Raw genomic sequence first — 24,824 nt, 5'->3', positions numbered from 1 at the left:
ATTAACCAAAACAGTAGTATTCATCAGACTCAATTTTGGGATGCTTGTGCAGAGTCTGTGAGGCCTCTAGAACAGAAGTATCAGTGAACTGTTCCATATCTGAAGGGGTGTGGTGACCTGGGACATCATCCACCAAAGTGTCCAGGTAACTCCCCACTGATATTCCATCCAGTCCATCACTACAATCTTGTAAACTGTTATAGCTGCCTTGAAGGGAGGTCTCCTGACTTTCCAGCAAGCTGCAAAGGCTGCCACTCAAACTACTACCTCTGCTGATGATGGCTCCCTTCTCTTCAATCACCCACTTTATTGATTCGATGCTTTCGTTGATGATGAGCAGCTGGCGCATGAGCCGGACGTCAGTGGCTCGGAGATTAACCTACACAGTAAAACAACAACAAAAATCAATTTTACTGTATTTTTTAAACAAATGGGTGTGAAACCAATTTAAACCATAGTAGGCTGTGACCAAACGGAGAGGTAAAAAGTAAATGATAGCAGATTTCAAGCATGAAATCTGGATTTGATATTTTTAATAAAGCAGTAGTGGATACTAACATTTGAGAGATATTATTCCATGTCCGTATTCCACTATAATGTACTTACAATCAGTACCTTTGCACTTTGTAATTGTCCTGGGCGATACAATAATATAGGGCCCAATCCAACTCCACCTGAAGTCGATGAGATCCTTTCCATTTACTTCAGTGGGAGTTAAGCCCTTATAGACATTTAATAGAAACTAATCTTACTTCATTTTTAAATTAGTCCACCACAGGACTCATCGGAATACTGGTGAAATGTTATTGGAAGAGCCGCTACCATTTAAAGGAACAGTGTTGAGTGTTTTCATTTCCTTCAGGTCTCAAAGAAACAGGACATAAATTCAACTTTGTACCTGTAAACACACTGAATGTAGGACACATATTATATGTACAAAACTTACATTCTCCTGCACTCTCTTTATCCAGAGCCTCTCTTATTGGTACTGTAACACAGAGTATTGACTGAGTCCTCAACTGTGCATAAGTTGTGAGGAAAGCTTGCAGTACACTGACTCTCAAAGCATATCCGAGTTCAGGTTGCAAGTTTCAGTATAAGTATTTCACAGTTAAAAAGATAGCTTAGCTGGGCTGCAAATCCTAAATTAATTATGTAATCTCAGTTACTGCCACCAGACATGCACAGAAACACATACATATGCCAAAGACAGTACTGTTCTGTGACTTACAAGCAGCCAAGCAAGTTTTAAATAGAGTTGTAAGTTCTGGTGGCCGCAAGAGAACGGAACTAACCAGCTTTGCTGAGTAAAGCAGTAGGGGGAACAAAAATTGAGCAAAGTTTCCTCTGATCATGAAACTTATCACTGAAAAAGAGGCAGTATCGCTCATTGGATAGGGCAGTGCCGACGGATCAGGAGTTCAGGTTCTAATTCCTGGCTCCGCTACTGAACTGCTGCGTGACTTTGGAGCTTGAAGTCATTCTTCCTCTTTATCCTTCAGTTTCCCCTCTCACTTTTTGTCTCTCATCTATTTAGACTGTAAACTCTTGGAGGTAGGAATGGTCTCTTACTACATGTATGTACAGTGCCTAGCACAATGGTGCCCCAACCATGGTTGGGGTCTCTAGGCACCACCGTAACACACACACACACACACACACACACACACACACCAATGCCTAATAATTAACTGAAAGTAAAATAATTACATTGCTGGCATTGCAGATTATTTTTAAAATCAGGTCAGGTGAAGTTTATTAATCCAGCAGCTCACTAGTGATGGATTTAAATAAAGTAAATAAAAAGCCTGCATGGCATCTTATCTACATTCTGACAACAATTTAACTGTATTGGTTGGCACAAACTATTGAAATGTCTGTGACTCGAGCACAATGGACTGCTGTAGTGGTACATTTCAGTGGGAATATCAATGTTTAGTTTCTTTATTTTCTTAAAACCCAATTAAAAGTTACAATTATTGTTTGAATGTGGGAATTTGAGCAATCCAGGGAATAATGATGTAGCACAGGTGTTTATTTGTTGCCTTACCATGAGAGGGCTTGTTAAAAACAAAAATATATTCCTTGCCAGGATTGATCAGAACCAGAATCAGGGTTGCCAAGGTTCTGTGCAGAACTGCAGGATTCTTCTTCACTTAGAAATAATAAAACCACAATTGTCACATGAAAGAAATGCACTGAATATGAGGGTCAGAGAGGCCAACAAGACTTTAGTCTATGTATCCAGCACCTCTAAATTCATGAGCACCTGACGTTATCAGAACAGTCTTTCCTAACTTCCTCTAACAGTGGTACAGTATTTCCCAGATGATACCATGAAGTTGGCCTATACTGATAGGTAATGATATTCACGGTAGGTCAGGTGGAGGGGCAAGAGTATCTGATAGTAACAGTTCCTGGAATTATCAAATATGACAGCAAGGGTTCAGGTTGCACGAGGGTAGGCTGGCAATTTCGGGAATGTCGATGTGCAAATCAATCCTCAGGTGGGAGATGACAATAGTTTTAAAGTGCTACTAATCACAATCTAAATACACCAGTGAGGTGATTCTCTGCTTCCCTAAAATTTGTGTACTTGGAGTTAGAGCTATCATAGAGACCCTGTCTCCAGACCAGTATAAAAAAGGTGTCTGGAGGTAAAGTTCGGTAAAAATTTCTCTATCCTGATTTTTGGCCTCAGTGTCTGTGAAAGATTGAAATAATTGGTTTGTGCAAAGCAGAGAAATCCTCAGTTTCTCCCAATTCCTGTACTAAGGTAATGCAGTGGTGGGCAAACTACAGATGATGGGCTGAGTCTAGCCCATCAGATGTTTTAATCCGGCCCTCAAGCTCCCGCGGGGGGAGCGGGGTCTGGGGCTTGCCCTGGTCTGGTGTTCCAGATGTGGCCCTTGAGCCAAAAAGTTTGCCCACCCGGATGTAATGCATAGTACTTCCCTTGCAAAAAGCCAGTTTTTCCCTGTCAAAGAAACATACATTCTTAAGCTATATTTTAAAATAGTCTTCATATAATGTAAAAATATTCTACTTATAAAAATCACCTCATTTCACGTTATCTGTGAAAGTTTTGTGAGGGTTTAATGGTTCTCAGGATGCCTAGGACTGAGTGTCACCTTGTTACCGCCCTGCCTCCAGTGAGAAGAAGGAGCATTCCCCTGGCACTGCCAGTCCTTCCCAGCCACCCAAACTCTCTTCTCTAGGCTATGCCATCTCTTTCTTTGCCTTGCAGGTTAACAAGTGTACCTCAGTACACAAGCCCCTGTAGTATTCAGCCCTTTATCCATGAACACTCACAGAATTACCAGGTCAGCTGTCCCCAAAAGGAACAACAGCATGGATGCTTTAATTTAGGATCAGCTTCTTGTTCAATATCACAGCATTTAAATATGTTTAAAGTTAAAACAGTAAGTTTATTAACAAAGAACAGAGATTCAAAGATTCAAGTGAGTAGGGATAATGGAAGCAGAAGGGCTAAATATAAACCAAAATCATAAATTTAATCCAGAGAAAATGTGTAAAGTTAAAGAGCTAACCTTCTGTCTAATGAAGTTTTATCTGACCCCAAATGTCTTTTGCAGAGTTTCGAACCAAGGCTGATTTAAAAATTGCTCATGGAGAATTCACCACAACTCTTGGTAAATTGTTCAAATGGTTACTCTTACTGTTAAAAATTTACATCTTGTTTCCACTCTGCATTTATCTAGCTTCCACTCCTGCCATTGGATCATGTTACACCTTTCACTGTTAGACTGAAGAAGCCATTATTAAATATTTGTTCTCCAGGGAAGAACTTGCAGACTATAATCAAGTTGCCCCTTAATTTTTAATTTGTTAAGCTAAATAGACTGAGCTCCTTGAGTCTATGACTCATGGTTTTCTAAACCTTTCTCATGGCTCTTCTCTGAACCCTCTCCAGTTTATCAACATCCTTCTTGAACCGTGGACACCAGAACTGGAGATAGTATTCCAGCAGCAGATATACGAGTACCAAGTACAGAGGTAAAATAACCTGTCTACTCCTACATGAGACTCCTCTGTTTCTTATGCATCCAAGGACGGCATTAGCCCTTTTGGCCACAGCATTGCACTAGGAGCTCATGTTCAGCTGATTATCCACCATGACTCCCCAAATCTTTTTCAGAGTCGCTGTTTCCCAGGATAGAGTCCCCCATTGTGTAAGCGTGGCCTACATTCTTTGTTCCTCGATGCCATATTACATTTTGCCATACTAAAATATATATTGTTTGGTACATAAATGTAAAGTGGGGTTTTCAGAAGCACTCAGCATTGGCCTTACTCTGGTCCCATTAAAGCTGATGGTGAAATTCCCATCAACTTCAGGGGGAGCAGAGTTAAGCTGACGTGAATGCTTCTGAGAATCCCAACCATTGCATACTGCAGATTGAAGATTTGTATATGTATAGCCATATAGGTCCTTGATTCCGGAAACATATGCATGTGTGTAATATTTCGCTCGTGTGTGAGTAGTCCCACTGATTTCAAGTGAACTATTCATGTGGGCACCAGGGCCATAGTGCATAAAATATAATAGACATAAGAATCCTATGCACCTGAAAATATTGGTCTACAAAAATCAAATAAAGGAAAATGTATAAATTATTAGTACATTAATATTTTCTAAATATCTAAATTATGTTTGTCACATGGAGTTTAGTATGTCTATAAATGTATATATTTGTATATAAATATGTCTATATATATTTCAAATATTAATATATTTAGTGAAAATGTACATTTTTTAATACAGTGTAAATGTGTTTGCTCCATATGAGTTAACATGTCAATTTCTGTGATGGTTAATTCCAAAATGATATATACTACTGTAAATGTCTATTTTAAATATGGAGTTTCATTCAACTGAGACATAAAAAAGAAAATGAATAAAATTTGTCATGCCAGGCAACAGGCATTTTATCTTGTTCTCCAAATTCATAAATTTCTGTACAGGAATACCGCATCACCATTGTTAATCCACAACAGCCTGGAAAGGAATTCATACTCTGAGGAATTGAGTGCTTTATCTTATTTTGGCAAGGCTACTTATTGGACTTGATTTTTCCATACATACCGTATTTTTAAATTGCAAATCCTTCAAAATATACTAAATTATATTACCTTGATATAGTTGCTCAAAACCCCCCCTCTTTCAATAAATCCTTGTTCTGTTAGTACAGCAGACATTTCAAAAGCTTCTCTGGATCTTATATCCCTGTATTTCAGAGCCTGTTTAACTCTTATGCATGCCTCCTCTCCCTCCCCCATCTTAGAATGACTTTTGAATTATTCTCACGGCAGTATCACAAGCATTATTAAGTTAACGGATCTGGGACTCTGCAAGGCAATACTGCCAATCACAACTTTAATCATATTTTCCACGCATCATTATTTTTATGTGATGTTTTGAAATCAGAGATTCAGGATTTCCGAGCCCCCCGGCCTAAGCAGCCTCCTCTGCTCCCATCAATAAATTACTGCAAGACATCTGCCTGGACACTGGCCTGCTATTGTGACAGTAGCAAATGACCCCCAATATGTAATGCAAGCTTGTTGAAACTGAGCAAATTTAGGAAACAGGAATTTCCCCGAAGGCTAGTTAAATACAGTGCCAAACAACACTAGCATCAATAAAGTTACTGATGTAATGGTTTCTTCTTGATAAATTAGAAGATTTATGTATTTCAAAACTAGTTAACAGGAAGCCCGTTGTTGCCATAATTACATCCACAGCTTCAGCTCTTGTGCAGAAGAGCCTACTTAGTAGCAATTCTTTGCATTCTTGGTGACTTGCACACGCTCCTTACAAACCACCACTTACTCCCAAGTGGCTCATACCAAGGTTGTACTTTTCCAAAGGCAAACACAAAAGGTGGCCCACACAATACTGTCTTTCCTCAATGGGGTTTATTTCATCAGATAGCACTCTGTTATCTATGGCCTTTTTGCCACTTATATCTACTTTAGTTCAGACATAATCACATTAGTTTGGATGCAGTCATGTGGTTTTAGCCAATGTAACTTTAGTGGTAAACAAATAAAATGCAAGAACATTCAATTAATGTGACTAAAGGAAACATAATCCCATCATGTTTGACAGCTCCATTTATTACAGCGCTGTAACAGATGCATTTCACAGAGACAAACCGAACAGGTTGGATTCATATCTAAAACTACTGTAGAAAAGCTTCTACAGCTGCTCTTATGAGTTAACAGCAGTGCATAGCAGGGGCTGGGAAAAGTTCAGATGAGTAGGTACCAGTTTTCTGGCAAACAGTTGTTGTCTTATCCTCCTCCACAGCATGCAACCGGGGCTACAGGCTGGACCTTATGCCCTGCCACTTAATTTGATGTCATGCCCAGGGAAGGTTCTTCAAATGCTCTCCTAGCTAACTGTAAACATCAACCAACATCAAAACAGATAAATGAGTTGGAGGGAGTGACACAAAATTATGAAAACAATCAGGTGACTCCCTTCCTTTTTCAGTTTAAGCCACTCACGTATAAGATTGTTCTGCAAAGAAAGGTTTTTTTTCAATGAGAAAATATATTTTTAAAGAGTTTATAGTAGAAAACTATTATTTCTCCTGGAGAGTGAGCTACAGTGAGTTAGGGATTGATTCGCATTAGATCAGTTTTAAAATCAAGCTCATAATGTCTATAGCTGCTAGAAAAGGCCACTGGCAATCAATGCTCAGCCTATGGTTTTCTGAATACAGCACACTACAAATTCCCTTCTATACATGGTATTATTAAATCCTTAGAAATATTTTTTGACCTTTTTCAATATTCTACCACTCCTTTATCTTAGTTGATGAAGCGATGTGACTCTCTTTGCCAAGAGCAGAGTTACGGCATTATTAATGGTAGCTATAAGTGTACTTTAATTACAAATAATTTCTTTAATTTTAAATTTCACAACACTGGGCTTTATTGTGTGTGCCCTACAGCATGGATGGCAAGTATATAAAACAGAAGATGGACAAGGAAGTGTGACACGATGTTGCCCTAAAGCCAAATCCTGTGCCCAGAGTGCATCCCAAGTAAAACAGATGAATGCTGGGAAACTTTGTGGAGATATATGGGAAGGAAACCCATCACTGGTCTACAGCTGAATAGTACCAGTCCTGTCCCTTATAATTTTGGAGAGACATCCCACATTTTGTGGAGGGGGAAGGGAAAGATTAGCAAAACATGGTGGCTGCTTAAAAGCAGCTCAAAGGGTTGGAGTGTGAGAAGTAGTTCTGGGGAGAAGGATTAGTGGGCAGAGGGTAGGTAAACTGGCCACAGATGCAATGTTCTTCCATTTTGAGAAATAGTCCCAGTTCCAATGATATTTCCCATTTTATATACAGAGAATCTCAAACCAGTAGAATCTTTCAAAACAGAAGTAATATTTTAAATGCAACCACTGTAGTTACCTCAGCTAAAATATTAGCATTAGTTACTGTAGTTTTCCTTTCATGAGGTGTGTAAAATATGTGAGTCTCAACTTTTTTACCCTAATTGTTCTAGTTCCTCTGTTATTCATATTGAACAATTTTCTGGCACCATCTATGGATATCTCCCTCTTTATTTTTTTCTACTGGGTTAGCCCTGCTTTCCTTGGAATTTAATCTCAATATATTTCAAGTTTACCAAGTCTTTTAAAAAATATTTTAACAATAAATCAACATCGAAAAAGTTACCTTTCTCTGAGCTTTATGAGTCTTCTCCATTTCCTAGCAAAAACAATAAAGCATACTCTGTTTTTCCTGATATTAATTTTCCCACTACAAAAATTCTCATGTGGTAGCAATTTAGTGTAGTTTAGTGAATTCACTAATTTGTCCTTTCTTCTGGGTAACGGAAGAAATCATCTACACCTAAGCAATATATAGATGGCATCATGCTATTTGAAAATATGTGGTCTGACCAGCTAAAAGAGCAACCACAGACAGCGTATCAAACCCACCAACAGCAATACATAGGCCAGTCCTTGGCAGACGACGTATATCACAAATTGAACTCTACAGAAATTAATAGACTCAAGTTCAGACCCAGTGTACGTGAGCACAATTCTGTTGAAGTCACTGGAGTTACATTTGTTTAGAACAGGGATGAATTTGGCCAATAAACCATGAAACCAGCATTCTTCATTTACAAAATGATAACCACAAGCAGGGCACTAAATTCTGTACTTGTAGGTGAATGGACTCCGTGAGCTATTGTTTAATATTTATACTACAATAGTGTCCAGAGGCTCCTGACAGGAGAGGTTTCCCATTGTGCTAGGTGCTGTACAAACACAACCACCACATCCTGTAAAGATTATAGTGTAGGGGGTCTTACATACCTTTCACTGTGATTCTATTACTAATATCTCACTATGTAATATAGTCAGCTGAGTCTTTTTCCCAACAGAACGCTGAGTGCTGCTATTAATATTACCTTGCATTTGTATAGTACATCACATCTGAGGATCTGAAACCACTTCACTATCTTTAACTAATTTAGCCTCACGATGCTCATGGGAGGTAGAGAAATATTATGACCCCTTTTATTACTTATGAAAAAGGTGGCATGGAAATGTTTAAGCATGAAAGTTTGAAAGTTAGTCCCTTAAGTTAGGATACTAGTTACATGAGCAACCTGAATGATTTTCAGAGGAGCTCCTGGAACTCCAGGCCACTTGAGCACATCAGTAGTCTCATTGGCTTTAATGAGATCTTGCTGAATCAAGGTCTTAGTGTTGATTAGTGCACCTAAATTCATACTGATGCACCAAAATCAGAGGCCTAGATTTTCAGGAGCACAGTTCATTTTTAAAAATATCAGCCCATTTATTTAAGTGCAAATATACAAAATTTAGGTGCCTAACCTCTCACCCTGAAGTTTGAAAATGCTCCCCTATGTGATGTTCCCAAGATCATACAGGGATTCTCTGCCAGAGCTACAAACAGAATGTGAAAACCAACCTTCACCACTAGAAGTTAAATTGGTAGTGATTTAGAAAACAAATTTTGCATTTCTTTCTTCTTTGCTTCTGACCTGATCTAGGTTATGTTGCATGGCTAACAGTATTTTTTATTTTCCTATCGCCTTGAGTTTTTTAGATTTACAATGGATCTTATCTCATTTTTGAGGGCTGTAGTTCATACAAATTACATTTTTAGTGAAAGATAGGTGGGAGTTGGAGCTGCTAAACTCTTGGGCATTGTAAATTATCCATTACCAACTGTACTTTTAAACATTTATAATTACTCATATTTAAAATATTTTGGCAAATCGGAGAAGCACATAATCTTTGCATTTTTTATTACTTTCTTTTCATGTAGAAAGAATGATTATGGTGAAAAAATAGCTTAAGAAAATATTGGGAGAAAAAAAGGGAGTTAGCAGCTTCCATTTCTTGCCTTTTAATACCTCTTCTTTCAAGCCTCCAAAGTACCCAAAATGTTAGTTGATGTTACCCAGCATATATCACAATTAGTTTTAAGTCATAGCTCTTTTAAAATGAGCAGTCATTAAGGCTTCACTACTGCTGTCTGAGCCCTTGACCTTGGTTTAGAGGGAGACCACAGCCTTGCGATGATCTCCTTTCAGTCTGCTGCAGTTCAAGAGAAACTATTCATTCAAAGCTCACAACAAAATGTTTTTTTAGGGCTTTTGTAACACGTTGTAGCAACATAATGAAACTTTCCGATGAGCGGCCTTTAAACAGGAGAGAGAGACAGCAAATGCTTTGGCTTCAGTTTATTGAGAGATTTCTTTTTTAAACTGTAAGCAGAAATCCACTTAAAGGCAGAGTAAGAAAACAGAGCACCTGAAAATGGCACAGAATCAAGCACCTGTTATTTTTAATGAGGAAGTGTGCATGGCAGGTCAGACTGACTACTTTTACACTAAGCAGGCAAAGCAACTTGCTCAATGAAGTGTTCTTAAGTGCTCAAAGCATCCCACAAATGGTTCCCAAAACATTTTTGAGGGTGTCTGCAAAATAGTTTTAAGCATGAATATCTTAATAGCATAATTACTCATGGTTTTGATACAGTAGATGAGACTATTAATGATTTATAGTTGTCTTAATATGCTACAGAAACACAAACAAATGTAAAACTTTGTTCATTAAGTGATCCACTTCTGATTTGACAGAAAAGAAACACACACAGTCAAGTTGTGCTGCCATCATGTTAGTTTCTCGAGGTCTCTTCTCCCTCTTAAATTACACTTTATTTATTTGGGTTATTTTACTACAATCTGCTGTTCTCTTTGCCAAATATTTACCAATATTTGTGCTACTCACAAAATGAACCAGTTGTAATCCACAGAAAAATAATTCTGTACTATATCTCCTCAAACTGCATTCTCTATCTTGAAGTTACATATGACAACTAAAACACACATGCCCCAAATATACTGACAATTCTCTATTGTGTGAGAGGAAGAAATAAGAAAAGGAAAAAACCCTCACTATGTCTATGACAGTTATACTGTCTCAGACTGATATATTCATCTTCTGTTCAACAGCTTAACAGTGAGCAATGCAAACCACTAGGAGAGTCAGGTAATCTTAGCCATTTTTTCATGCATTCTACAATAGCGGAAATTAAGTTCTGTGTAAAAGGTTGAACATATGTGGAAATTACCATAAACTAAGGTCTAATTCATCACTTCAAATACTGCAAGACCCAGAATTAAGCGTGATAAAGACAGATGTCTAGCATATGGCACCAGAAGGACCACTGCACCTAGAAGAGCCTCAAATGTTTCTTTTTTATGTTCTAGGGAAACAATAGTGTATGGAGGTGAGAGGAGTGGAAAGCTTCATTGCTGTCCTGACTTATGATAGCCCAGATTTTTCTAAACCCCTTTAAGTATGCAGATGCTGCCCTTTATAAAAACAACTTTTGATGTTATAAACATGTCTCACATCACATGGAGGTGAAACAAAATGTTCAGAAAGTTGATGTGGACCCAAATATGTTGGCAGACATGATAATACAAGTGCAAACATTTAGGTCAACAGCCAGTGGCAAGAAATGGCTGCTGGTGTCAGCAAGTGTTAGAGCAGATGGTACAGGATAGAGTTATTATCATATGCTCTGGACATCTGGCTCAGCAGCAACACACAGCTTCACTTCTCCCCCTCCCTCTCCATCAGATGGCATCCTGGCTCAATAACATACATAGTTTTTTTCACTGAATTTCAAATATGGCACAGTTAAGTCTCTGCATTATCCCTGCCTGTCTTGACATAAGCCTATTTAACTAGTGTAGTACTGGGTGCCTGAATGGGAAAACATTTGCTCACTTCTGAGTTTGCTAAGTAAGTGCTGATTCCTGTTCTGCTGATCCCTCTTAATCTAATGGGCTTAGATCCAAACACTGTGTACAGTCAAAAACTTAAGAGTGCAAAAGAAAAGAAATTGAAAGATCATCTTTAGTATGCAGTATGGATTTATACAAATCTGAAGCTGTTGCTTGGATTTCACCATGAAAGACTGTAGTGCGCCATATGGTCAAAAGTAACTCTCAAACTAAGGCAATTTTTTAAAATACATATACATTAAAGGTATATATTGAGAGTATAATATGATATAATATCCACTTCAGAGTCCAAAAGTTAAGAACTGGAATTGGATCCAAATCTCAAACTTTCTTGAAGTACTAGTGTGTTCATATTTGATTTCACAGTACAACTAATTAAAAAGATGCATGTGAGATGCAAAATTAAAATCAGGGTCTGACATTCCCAGAAGTTTCTATCGGGTGTTTGGCATCCATTTTAAATTATATTGCATTAGAAGTATGCAAGTTTTTGAATACGGTATTTGTGTTTCATAAAGACAGAGGGAATCAGGCAACTTTTCAAATTCAACATTTTTTTTGTTTTGTTTTGTTTTTTAAAGTAACCACAAACTGAAAACTTTTCAGTTTAAAGCCAAAAGTTTTTGGCTTTCAAGTTTTAATTTTTTCAGCAGAAACATTTTTTTTTCAGTTTTGTTTACATTTTTCCATGGGACAAAGTTTCCCCAACCCGGTGCTACTCACTCCTCTACCAGCTTATTGTCCATGTGTGTTTCATGGGCTTTGCTCCATGCCATGAGTATTAGTAAACTTTAGCTCTTCCAGACACAAAAGGGAAGTGAATTTCCTGATTTGAAGGCTTTTCAATGAGAATGCCCTGCCAGTAGCTCTTTCAGGTATTTAAATCTATAAATAGTTAGCTCAAGCACCTTAGTTGATCTCAGCTGGTGTGGCTGAGCACAGATCACCTCTTTCCCTCTCAAACAGCCAGCAGCCAAATGACATGTGGGTCCTTTGGTCAGTGTCTTCACTTTTAATTGCATCCAGAAGCAAATGGGAAGCTAGTTTAGTTTTGACAGGCTGGTGCAAAATGCTGCCTTAGACCAACACCAATAACCAAGAGAGCTGCTGAATTCTACACCAGCTGTAGCTTTTAAGTTCTCTTCACAGGTAGTCCCAGAGCTCATTAAAGTAATCCATTCTGGAGGACACAGAAGCATGACTTTCTAGACAAACTCTACATCAGTGAAACACTGTCACAGTCATTGTGCGAAGCACAGATAAAAAAACAAACCAAAACAAACCAAAAACCCAGACACACACACTACTGGCCAATGATGTCTCCTGGGAGACTAGCATCAATCAAAGATCCTGTCGTAATTAGTTTGCTAACTTTGAGGGCACAAGATGAGCACATAGGCTAAAGATATCAACCTTTCTATATTCTCTGGTTGCTTCTGCTAACCCGCCAGCACGACACCTTCTTATCTGGAATACGCCACAGCCAGCTTGCCCTAACTATGCCCCTATCTTACTGTCCCTTTATTGGACAGTTTTACCCCCAAGCAGTAGCCTTTTACAAAAAAGGGTACAAGCAAGCATGGTCTGGTCCTGGTTCAGCATGGAACATCAACATCATTGGAGATACAGGGCTGTGAAGGATGTCTGGAAATCACAGGCTAGGCTAAAAAAGGGCAGGGGGAAGGGCTGACGACTGTTTGGATTTTTTGTTTTGCTCTAAGACTCTTGTTGCATTCAGCTGGAGGGCTGAATCCCAAAACACGATACCCATCAGGGAAGGCCATTGTTGACTCAGGGGGAGGGAAGGGGCGGGAGGGATACTGAGGCAGCAGCCGTGTCTCCATTCCAGGGACTACTAAACTGCTTTTATAGCTAAACACTAAAGGCTTTGTCTACACTGCCAATTGAATGACAAAACTTTTGTTGTTCACAGGTGCTTAAAGAGGCCCCCCTCGCCCCGAAAGACAGAAGTTTTGCCATGGCGAGTGGCAGTGTAAACGGCTCGTTGTTGGCAGGAGCGCTCTCCTGTCGACAAGGTGAGCTCCATTTGTAGCGGGTGGAAGTGCTGACAAACAAACAGTGTTTACACTGCCCGACTTTTAGCGACACAGCCATGTCGACGTGGCTGTGTCACTAAGAGCTGGGTAGTGTAGACAAAGCCTATGAAAGCATGGACAATACTTTCTAGATTTGATAGAAAATGGAGTGTGAAGTTGTGCGTTATTTACATGCACTGATTCTACTCTTCTCTTGCCAGTACACAAAAAAGGCTTCCCTTTTCACTCCTGCATTCCTTAAAATTTCTCTTCTGACCTGAAATATTTACTATGCACATAGTACTAATTCCAGGGACCCACACCAAATAGTCGATTGTGTGCTAAATATTTCCACTGGAAGCCGGAATTCTCCCCACTAGGCCAAGGAGCAAGCTACATAGTCACTGTAGGGAGGCTGCTTCACTCTGGTGGCTGAAGTAGCCCTCTGCATGTGCAATGCACCCCCTGCTATGAATTAGGAGGACTGGAGGATTCTTGCAGCAGTTCTGGTCGCACTCCAGCCCCAATCCCACCTGCCCATTTTGTGCTGCTATCCAAGGAGACCCTGTGGGCTGTGGACTGTGCACCCTCTTCTTGTGTAGCTGAACCACACAGATCCAGTTATTAGGAAGACCTCTCTGACCATGGAGGGAGTTGCTGGATTTGGTCCTTCCGTAATCCCAAACTATAAAAAAAGCACTCATCATCATTCTGTCCTCACCCACACCTTGCTCTCAGCACACACATCAGTTGGCTTCATCTTCTGGAGATGGTGGACTGCAACAGAACAGTAATTAAAACAGAGAAATAATCACACTAGATACAGAAAGTCAGATAGGGGACGGGAGGAAGGTCATGCATTTAAGGATTAATAACAAGGATTTTTGTTATAAATTGGGGACGCATCACTTGGAAGTAACAGAGAAGGAGAAGGACCTCGGAATATTGGTTGATCATAGGATGACTATGGGCTGCCAATTTGATATGGCCGTGAGAAAAGCTAATGCCATCTTGGGATGCATCAGGCGAGGTATTTCCAGTAGAGATAAGGAGGTGTTAGTACCATTATACAAGGCACTGGTGAGGCCTCATCTGGAATATTGTGTGCAGTTCTGGTCTCCCATGTTTAAGAAGGATGAATTCAAACTGGAACAGGTACAGTGAAGGGCTACTGAGGAATGGAACACCTGTCTTATGAAAGGGTGGGTGAGATTCTGTGGCCAACAGAATCAGCGTGAACAGCTGATTTGCGGGAAGCGGCGCGGGGCGGAAAAGCAGAGTAGGGTGGCGTGTTCAGGGGAGGAGGCGGAACGGAGGTGAGTGAGCTGGGGCCGGGCGCAGAGCCAAATGGCTCTGTAGGACTTAATTAAAAAGCCTGGGAAACTAAATATAAAGCTAGTATTAATCCAAACTGAGGCATGATTCACAGCACAATTCACATGTTTAAGTCCATAGGTATGTGGGGAGTGGGTGAAGGATAGGTGGAGTTTTAGCCCCACTCACCAATATGCAGCTGAGTTGGCATGGAGCTGGAAATTAGGTACCTAAATACATTTTCCAATTTCTGCCTCAGCCCCTCTGCCTTCCTTACTCTTAGAGTACCACATTCCTTCTTCTATTATCCCACTTGCCACATAACAGATGAAGTTTCCCCTCTCTCTCTTCTTTAGATGGTAGGGAGCTATTTATGCAACTAATGAGCACTCTCATGACGATCAAGAGTGTGCGTGATTGTCACCTGGAAACCAGCTAAAGGCTGAAGAGTCGAGGATCTAACTCATTTTGTGAGGGTTACAAGAAGACTTCCTCATTTCCTATCCATCTGAATTACTATATTTAAAAATAAATTAGTGACATAGCTCACTCCTTCAACCCATCACATTTATTATATATTTTGAGTTTCAGGATAGTTGCAAAGAGTTCTTTTTAGCCTAGTTGGTCATATCCATCCTGACCAGTGGTGAGCTGGAGCTGGTTCGCACCGGTTTGCTGGAACCGGTTGTTAAATTTAGAAGCCCTTTTAAATTTAACAACTGGCCAGAAGTGGTGCCTTCAGCACTGACTCCATGGGTGCTCCAGGGCTGGAGCACCCATGGGGAAAATTTGGTGGGTAGCTCCCCGCCCGGCCCCAGCTCACCTCAAATCCACCTCCTTCCCTGAACGCCCCCGCCCCCAACGGCTTCCCATAAATCAGCTGTTCACGTGGGAAGCCTGGGAGGGCTGAGAAGCAAGTGGCGGCTTCGCACTCAGGCCCACAGAGGCGGAGAGGAACGGAGGTGAGCTGGGGTGGGGGGACTCAAGGAGGGCTGCCCGCGCTGCAGCAGGTAACCTGGGGGTGTGCAGGGGAACCGCTCCCCGCCCCAGATCACCTCTGCCTCCCTAGGCCTGAGCGCGGAGCCGCCGCTTGCTTCTCGGCCCACCCAGGCTTCCCGTGTGAACAGCTGATTCGCAGGAAGCGAGGTGGGGTGGGGCGGGGCGGAGAAGCAGAGTGGGGCGGCGCGTTTAGGGGAGGAGGCGGAACGGAGGTGAGGTGAGGTGAGCTGGGGCTGGGTGCGGAGCTGCTGGTGGGGGCTCTGCACCCACCAAATTTTCCCCATGGGTGCTCCAGCCCCAGAGCACCCACGGAGTTGGTGTCTAAGGCGCCACTTTTGATGTGATCAGTGGGGGAGTAGCCGCTCCCCCTACTTTCCCCCTAGCTATGCTAGCCTGCCCCTAGGAGCCAGAGGGACCTGCCGGATGCTTCCTGGGAGCTGCCCCAGGTAAGCACCGCTGGGACTCCCCACCTTGCCCCTCGGCATGTCCCTCTGGCTCTTAGGGGTGGGATGGGCACCCACTACGGTGGCCCACAAGACCCTCCTGCCCGGTTCTGGGGGCGGTCAGGGGACAGGGGTGGATGGGGCAGGGGTCCCGGGGGTTGGGGGGAGCATCAAGGAACGCTAGGGGGTTGGATGGGGCAGGAGTCCTGGGGGGTGGGGGTGGGCCACGACCCCCTCGTGGGGTGAGGAGGGAACCGGTTGTTAAGATTTTGGCAGCTCATCACTGATCCTGACCAAATTCTGCATCTATACTGTATGCAAATTTCCTCAATAAATTGAAAGTCTATTTATTTTGTGACCTCATTTGGGATTTGAAAAAAGCTTTTGGGATTCACGCACAAGCTTTAGAGATCTGAGGATAATATATTTTGTGCACAGTATAACATTCCTTTGAATAACCCTAGGACTGATAGCAATGTCGGATTAAAACAGCTCTGATGCCAAAATGCTTCCTCCACGCAGTCAGACAATAATAATCATGGAAGAAAGTCACATGTCTTTATCTATGTAAATTGTTTTAAACATTAAATGCTATAGGAACCTCCAATACAGTTCAGAAGCTACTTTCTTTGGGAGTACAACCAGAATTCAAAGCATGGTGAAGTGCTTGATGTACTCATTTGAATACCAATATCTAGAAGCATTTCTACCTCAAATTTTTTATAGTGATGCTATTGGCTAACGCAGTGGTTTTAAGAACAGCTGGTCTACAGGCTGGAAGCAGAGGTTTGGGTATGCAAGTGGATTTCACAAATGCTTGTCCATATTGTTCGTTAATAGAGTTTTGGAGGCAGCAGGAGTCTTAGGGCTTGTCTACACTACCCGCCAGATCGGCAGGCAGCGATCGATCCAGCGGGGGTTCATTTATCACATCTAGTATAGATGTGATAAATTGACCGCTGAGCGCTCTCCAGTCGACTCCGGTACTCCACCAGAGCAAGAAGCGCAAGCGGAATCGACGGGAGAGCATCAGCTGTCGATTTACCGCAGTGAAGACATCGCAGTAACTAGATTTAAGTACGTCAACTTAAGCTATGCTATTCACATAGCTGAAGTTGCATATCTTAGCTCGACCTCGATCAGTAGTGTAGACAAGCCCTTATAAGCAGTAGGGGTGAGGAACTTGACTATGTTGTACAACAAGTAGGATATGTATGTGTGTGTGTGTGGGTCTATATGTATATATGAGATAATGTTTTCCCTGTGGAGTGTTCTGTGCATCCTTGTCAGATGTGAGGATCTCTATACTGGTTCCCCAAACCTACGTACCTTCCACCTCAAGACTACAAGCTCCTCATCACAGCTACATTCCTGCTGGCAAAGAAGACCCAGACATAGTGGAGACAGCGTGGGCTAGCAGATAAGGTGCTGGTCTGGGAATCAAGAGGCCTATGATTCCATTCCTGGCTCTGTCAGTGAACTATTGTGTGACCTTGGGCAAGTTACTTCACCTCTGTTCCATCTCCCTGTAATACAAATAATTATTAAGACAAGTGAGTGAGGTAGTAATTTTCTATTGGACCGACTTCTGTTAGTGAGGGACAAGCTTTCAAGCTCATATAGAGCCATTCTTCAGAACCTGAAGCTTGTCTCTCTCACCTACAGAAGTTGGGCCAATAAAAGATCTTGCCTCACCCCCCTTGTCTCAGGACTAATATTCTCCAACCAGCACAGCTACAACACTGCAGACCTGAAGAAAAGCTCTGCTGTGTAAGCTCAAAAGCTTCTCTCTCTCTCAGCAACAAAAGTTGGTTCAATAAAAAACATATTACCTCATCTTGTCTCTCTAATATCCTGGGACCAACATGGCTACAATAACACTGCATACAAATAATTAACAACAACAACTCATTGCGGTTGCTCATCGGTGGAATGAAGGTGAAGCAGCCCCTCCTACCCAGACTTAAGACTGCGTCAGTTGGCTATTTTATTTACAGTCAAATTTTAACCAAAAAATTCTAATAACCAACATAATAGAAAATCAGCACTTAGCTTTGTGATGCTGTGTACACATGCTGGGCCGTATCTCCACTGAAGATGATGAAAGTTCTAATTAGCAAACACCATTATAAAGGGGCTAGACTGTGTCTATAATTAGGTGACATGGGGTGTTTCAACTCATGTTAGCTCAATTTTAAAAAGCACCTTTTTTACTCATTAGACAGACCCTAACTTTGTCCCACTTAGTATGACAATAAGTGACACTGAAGTTGGAATAATCAATATACTAATGGCTAGATGGGAAAAGTTAAGCAACTAATACAAAGGTGTAACAGGAAAGTTAAAGCAGCCCTGCCCCTAACCTTCTTTATCTTACACATTCTCAAAGCTTCTCAACCTGAGAGAAAACAGGAGAAGGAAAGGAGATGGAACTCCAGGAGCAGGAAGGGCTAGGTTATGAAAATGAATATATTTGCCTACTGAATTCCAGCAGGTGGCAAGACTAATAGCTCTCCTTCATTTTGACTTGGAAGACCTAGATAAAGTATCAACCATCACAATTAACCTCATAATTTAAAAAAGAATAAACTAGAAGAGAACATCTCAAACTGTGGTCTGTATACAACACCAGTGGTCTGCAACCCACTTAGTAGCTGGGCATGCGTGTACATAGGTTATGCATCTAACTCCTGTAATGTCTTACACACCACTTCTGAATGTGTCCCCCACCCTGTCTGTACTGTCTACATCTCAAATAGTTTATTGGGCAACCCCAAAATTCTCTCCACTTCTTTATCCCTTCCTTCCAAAAAGCACTGCATATTGGACATCCAGGGTTGGCTGGGCTAAGCTTGTAAATATCATCCTTAAATAAGCCATGAGAGACCACTGTTAAGTGCAATATACACTCCCAACATTACTAGCCTGCCTTGTCTTCTCCAAAAAAATGCTAGGGCTACTGCCTTTGTCGTGTTCCCTTGAAAAATTAAAAAGGATCCCATTATTTTACTGATGCATATTGCACATACTGTAGACACAGCCAAGGCAAAATACTCCTCAACCTGTCTTGTCTGATTTTTTTTTCTTGTTTTGCTTCTAAGATACAAGAAATTTGATTTTTGCAGGGTCTCCACTAAGAATCTCTTTGCTTATTTTTACTCCTCTCATGTGTTTTAAGATCATGTTTTCCCTGGTTAATTATGTGTGATTATTGTGAGAAGAGAAACAAGGCTTTTGAGGAAAGCAATATTTTATAATTGCTTACAATAGCAGTTAGGGTCTGGGAATTAATCCTGGCTATTTATTGCAGTATACTGCTATTGAGGCTGTATTCGAAGGGAAAGAAGGCTGAATAATCAAGAATAAAAAGGTGCCCAGTTAGTATTTAGTGCCTGGCTCTGCCCTTAGTTTTGATCTCCTGAACACAGATCCTCCCCAGATCATTTGTGTATAGAGTACATGGATTACTACTGTGGTGCTGGATGTTCCCTGAACTATATTTTCTTTTAGTGATTGATGTAGACGGAAAAGTCTTCACAGTCCTGGAGATCAAAGCCCTCCAATTAACAGAGCAGGTGACTCATGGACATCAGTAATGCAAGCTTCCTCACACTCTCACCAATGGGCCTCAACTCTGAGCAGCCCAGGCAACCTCTAGTGTGTGAGAAAACAACTCTGTGCCCATGGCCTTAACCAATCCTTGGCCACTTTTCCTAGAGTGTCAACAATAGTCAATTTGCAAAGATTACACTGGTTCACTAAGAAGGGGACTGAGATCACTAGAAGCCACTGTTCAGCTATTGGGTTGTAATAACTTTGTTGAGTACTGACTTGGGATGGATATGAATCAGCAGCGTAACACGGAAAGTTCTCTTTTTATGTTACTATATAAGAATAATCTTAGTGTTCAATATGTTTTATACAAAACTACAGAGAGCCTCCAAGGAGATTTTATATAGGAACATAAATGGGCCAGTACATGCCAGTATGCCACAACACTGAAGGAATGATTAGAGAGGTTGGAGGAGAACAAAGAGAGGACCGTTATGGAAGGCAAGGGAGGCCAAAATTCCAAGAAGAGGAGCATGGTCAATAGTGTCAAAGGCAGCTGACATGTCAAGGAGGATGAGGATGGTATACTAGTTCTGACTTTGGCTAGGAAACAGCCATTACAGACTTTGGTGAGAGTGGTTTCAGTGGATGCCTTGGCCCTGGATTGGAGAGAGTCCAGGGTGGAACTGGAGGAGAGGAACTCCAGACAAGATTGCAGACAGCATGATCAATGAATGTAGAAATGAAGGGGTGATGGGCAATAACAGAAGAGGCAAGAGGGGTCAAGTTTTTGTTTTTTGTTTTAAATGGAGAGATTAAAGCATGTTTGTATAGTGAGGGGAAAGAGTCAGGAGAGTGAGAGGTTAAGCAAAAGAATTAGAGGGAATGAGAGCAGGCACAGGAGAAAGAGCAGTGGAGGGGACTGGATGGGGGGGTCAGTGGACAAGCAGAGGGGTGGAGGACCCTGTGCGTGTGTATCTGTGACAGAATAGGTGCTGGAACTAGGGGTTCCTCTGCACCCCCCGGCTTGAAGTGGTCTCCATTATATACAGATTTACAGTTTGGTTTAACGGCTCTCAGCACACCCATTATACAAACTGTTCCAGCATCAGTGTGTGACAGGGGAGGAGGGGAAGGGGATGGTCACATTGTATCTTACTCCCCTATCTGGCCCTATTCATGCCACTAGGCAGGAGTATTTTCATAGCCATGCACCAGCACTCACTAATGCCAAATTAGCTTCCTCTGTAACCTACTTTATCTTGCCCTAACACAGCACATGCATGACTCCGTAACTGTGCTGTGCTAGACTGAAACTTTGGTTTGCATCTTTAAGTACCACATAACAAATAAACCTAATGAACTTCTAAAGTAACAATTTGACACCATTACCTTCATAGAGTGATCATTACAGTAAGTATCAAGACTGGTTTAGGTGAATACTTTGTATAAACCATATTCAATGAGGTATAAAAGCAAGAGTGATAGCTCTAGATATGAAATGGCCATTCTTAAAATTTAGGTTGTCCGGCTACAGAATAGGCATCTGAGTTGTCGCTAGCTCTCAGTAAATTAAGCCTTGTTTTTTCCTCCCCAAACCAGATGCTTCATTCCAGCCCACCCCCATCAATGAATACTACATACAAAAAGCATACCATGTGGTGGATTATAAAAGTAGTATCAGCATAAGTTTGAGACTGCAATGTTACCCATGGGTAAGGATGCGAGTTTGTCATGGAGGTCACGGATTCTGTGACTTTCTGTGACCTCTGTGATTTCTGCAGGGGCCAGCGCGACTGGCCCAGGGGCCGGCTGAGGAGCTTGGGCAGCCCCTGGGCCAGCCGCACTGGCTGCTGCTGGGACAGTCTTGGGCCACCGTGCCCCTCTCCCACAGCAGCAGCAGGAGTTTTGGTGTGGGAGGAGGCTCAGGGCTGGGGGTTGGGGTATGGGAGGGGGTGAGGGTGCTGGGCAGAGCTTACCTCAGGGGGTTTCCCAGAAGCAGCACCATCCCTCAACTCCCAGCAGACAGCTCTGCGTACTGCCTCCGATTGCAGGCACCACCACCGCAGCTCCCATTGGCCATGGTTCATGGCCAACGGGAGCTGCAGAGCTAGTGTTTGGGGCGGAGACAGTACACGGAGCCTTCTGGCCGCACCTCCGCCTGGGGAGAGCCATGAGGAGCCAGGTAGGGAGCCTGCCAGCCCCGCCACACCCCCCCCCCCTGCACCAGTGGGATCATGGGCTGCTTCCCCCAGAGCACCCGCAGGACCCCCTGGGCCGTTCCCGCCCCCCACCCCCAATCACATGTAGCACCCACGGGCCGCCTGTCCTTCCCCCACCCCCCACCCCCCCAAGATTTAGTCAGGGGTACAAGTCATAGTACAAGTCATGGACTGGTCACAGGGCCATGAATTTTTGTTTACTGCCCGTGACTTTTACTAAAAATACCCGTGACTGAAACATAGCCTTACCCATGAGTAGCAGAACCCCGTGTTATTTATGCAGCTCACCCAAATGGGAGTCCACAAAGCCATCATATCACACCACACTATTGGCTACTATAGAGTTTATATTAAAACTGTATGAGAAGTGCTATAGAGAGTTACTACAAAATGTATTGGTGTATTTTCATATGCCTGTAAAGCCAGGTTCCCTTAATACCCGCTGTCTACACACTTCTGAGTTACTCTACACTTACACTGATGTAACAGAGATCAGAATCTGACTACTAGTGATAATGCATGCTGTTCACTAGGTGCTCACTGTGAATTTCATGGTAGGACAGCCTATTTTAAGTGAAACCTGCATTTTACTTAAAAAACAAATCAAAACAACAGTTGCTTAACAGAGTTGGTCTTCTAATGAAAAACAGACTTAACCCAGTACATAACACTTAGCATAATATAGCTGGACCATTTACATAAGAGTTGAGTTAAAATATGAATAAATATTGCATGGTCCAATGGCAGACCACAGACAAACAGCCACTTTGCCAAATTAGAAATGGGTTTTTTATGGAAGCATACAGAGATTCCAGTATACTCAGTTTAGAAATAAATAGACCTCAGAAGTTTAGTCTTATAAACTGAATGACTGATGGCAGGACAATTTTTAGGAGTAAAGAGCTCACATCCTTTTAGAAAAGTATTAGTCACATTAAAATGGAGTATTTGTATAGATTTACAATAAATAGAATTCAGGGCATTATCTTAAATGTTTACCAATATGCTAACATACCCCAGACATCAGAAGTTATCACTCAGAGGACTAAAATCTACCTAAACACCACTGGCTGTCAGTTTTCTTCATTCTGCCAGCTAATCGTATGAGGTACATATATCCTGGAAGTCATGGAGTTGGAAAGCCTCTTGAGCAGGTGAGAAACCTGCTCACTGCCACTTTGGTGACATTATGCAATTGTGACCACAGCATGGAGGTAGGAGTTGCTTTGACTGTGCATGGATTATAACAACTTTTGTTATACATGATCTTTTCCTAGATTCTAAAGCCAGATGGGACCACTGTGATCATCTAGTCTGATCTGTTTAGCACAGGCCATAGAACATTCCCAAAAGCATTCCTAGAGCATATCTTTGAGGGGGAAAAATCCCATCTTGAGTAAAGAATCATCAGTGATGGAGTACCCACAACACTTGGTGCATTGTTCCAGTGATTAATTACTCCCACCTTTAAAAATGTATGCCTTATTGCATAGACTCTGAATATGTCTAGCTTCAACTTCCAGCCATTGGATTGTGTTATACTCATCTGTGCTAGACTGAAGAACCCATTATTAAATATCTGTTCTGCATATAGGTACTTAAAGACTGTAATCAAGACACCCCTTAATCTTTTCTTTGTTAAACTAAATAGACTGAGCACCTTGAGTCTATCACTATGGTTCCTTAAGGGGCCATATTCACATGGGATTAGGAAACCATCAATGAAGTGTGTAAGGGGCGTGGCTAGACATTGCTAAAGATTCTGAAAGATAATAGTGGCTCCCTTTCTAGAAAGGGAGCGGGGAATGTATTTAGCTGCTCTCCTTTGGCCTAGCAGGAACAGGGCTGTTTTCAGAATTGGTTTTGTGTGGGTAGGCAGTGATGGAAATTAATTGCACAGGGGCCTAGAGATCAGCAGCACTTCTCCCTACCAGGAAATGGGGGAGTTCAGCAAAGTATGTGGAGCAGATCATACCAGATTGTATTTTTTTTTTTTTTACAAGAATTCAAGGAGCAACAGGGCAAGGATAGGAGTTGTCAGTTAGTTAAGTCTGAACTGTAAAGTATCTCAAGGGCCACCAAGGGAACACCCATTATTTAGCGCCGTCCATAATCCACTCAAAGCGCCACCGATGCGTGTGCAATGGAGAGACCCCAGAGGGCTCTCTCGCCCCGCTTGTCAGCAGAGGTGTGGGGGTGCGGAAGAAGGCATTCAGTGGCACCCTCTCACACTGCGCACGCTCACAGGCACGGGGCTGGCGAAAAGGGAATGGTGGCCGAGCAAAGTCCAGGGTGAGCGGCGCACGGGTTGGTTTGCCAGCCGCTGGCACGGGGCAGAGAGACGCGGGGCGCAGCAGGGTGAAGGGGACTCCAGCCGCCCGCGCCCGCTCCCGCTCCCGCCGTGTGCAGCGCGCACCCCCGGGCGCGGTGCCAGACTCACCATCTCCTGCTTGAGGAGGTGAAGTTTGGTCTCCAGTCTCGCCAGGGCACTGGCGCTGCTGCTGAGCCGGGAGGCCCCAGGGGCTGAAGCAGGGCAGAAGCCGCTGCCCCCTCCGCCGCTCCGGTCCCGGGCAGCGGGCTCCTCCCCGCGCAGGGAGCGCGCCAGGCTCTCGGGCACTTTGCGCCCCAGCTTCAGCTCGACGTCTCGCAGGTCTGGCAGGGGACCCTCTTCCATGGCTGGTGCGCAGCAAGGCTTTCCGGACTGAGGGCGGTGCAAGGCGCAGCGGACGAGCCAGCACTAGCCGCAGTGGCCCGGGCTCACCAACCTCTCCATGTCAGCAGCGTCTCTGTGATCCACCGCAGCAGCGCCGAGAGGGGCGGACAAGCCGGGCAGGTGACCCGCGGGAGACATGAGGAGTAGCTGGTCGCCAGCAGCATTGTTTGATTGGCAAACCACTTCTGCCTCTCTCTCTCTC

The 24,824-nt window shown here is 42.6% G+C and overlaps 1 protein-coding gene across 1 annotated transcript; it reads right to left on the bottom strand.

The window, feature by feature from the left end:
• Positions 1–24,824, bottom strand: LURAP1L (leucine rich adaptor protein 1 like). Its single transcript, XM_077816432.1, has 2 exons — positions 24,350–24,824; positions 1–379 (listed from the first exon to the last, which is right to left on the bottom strand). Exons 1-2 carry the CDS (start codon positions 24,581–24,583, stop codon positions 2–4), a joined length of 612 nt encoding a protein of 203 aa, XP_077672558.1. The 5' UTR covers positions 24,584–24,824; the 3' UTR covers position 1.

This window comes from Eretmochelys imbricata, chromosome 5 (assembly GCF_965152235.1).
Source record: "Eretmochelys imbricata isolate rEreImb1 chromosome 5, rEreImb1.hap1, whole genome shotgun sequence".
Classification (NCBI taxonomy): domain Eukaryota; kingdom Metazoa; phylum Chordata; order Testudines; family Cheloniidae; genus Eretmochelys; species Eretmochelys imbricata.
Note: the sequence above shows the minus strand (reverse complement) of the source record. Positions and strands in the feature narration are given on the sequence as shown.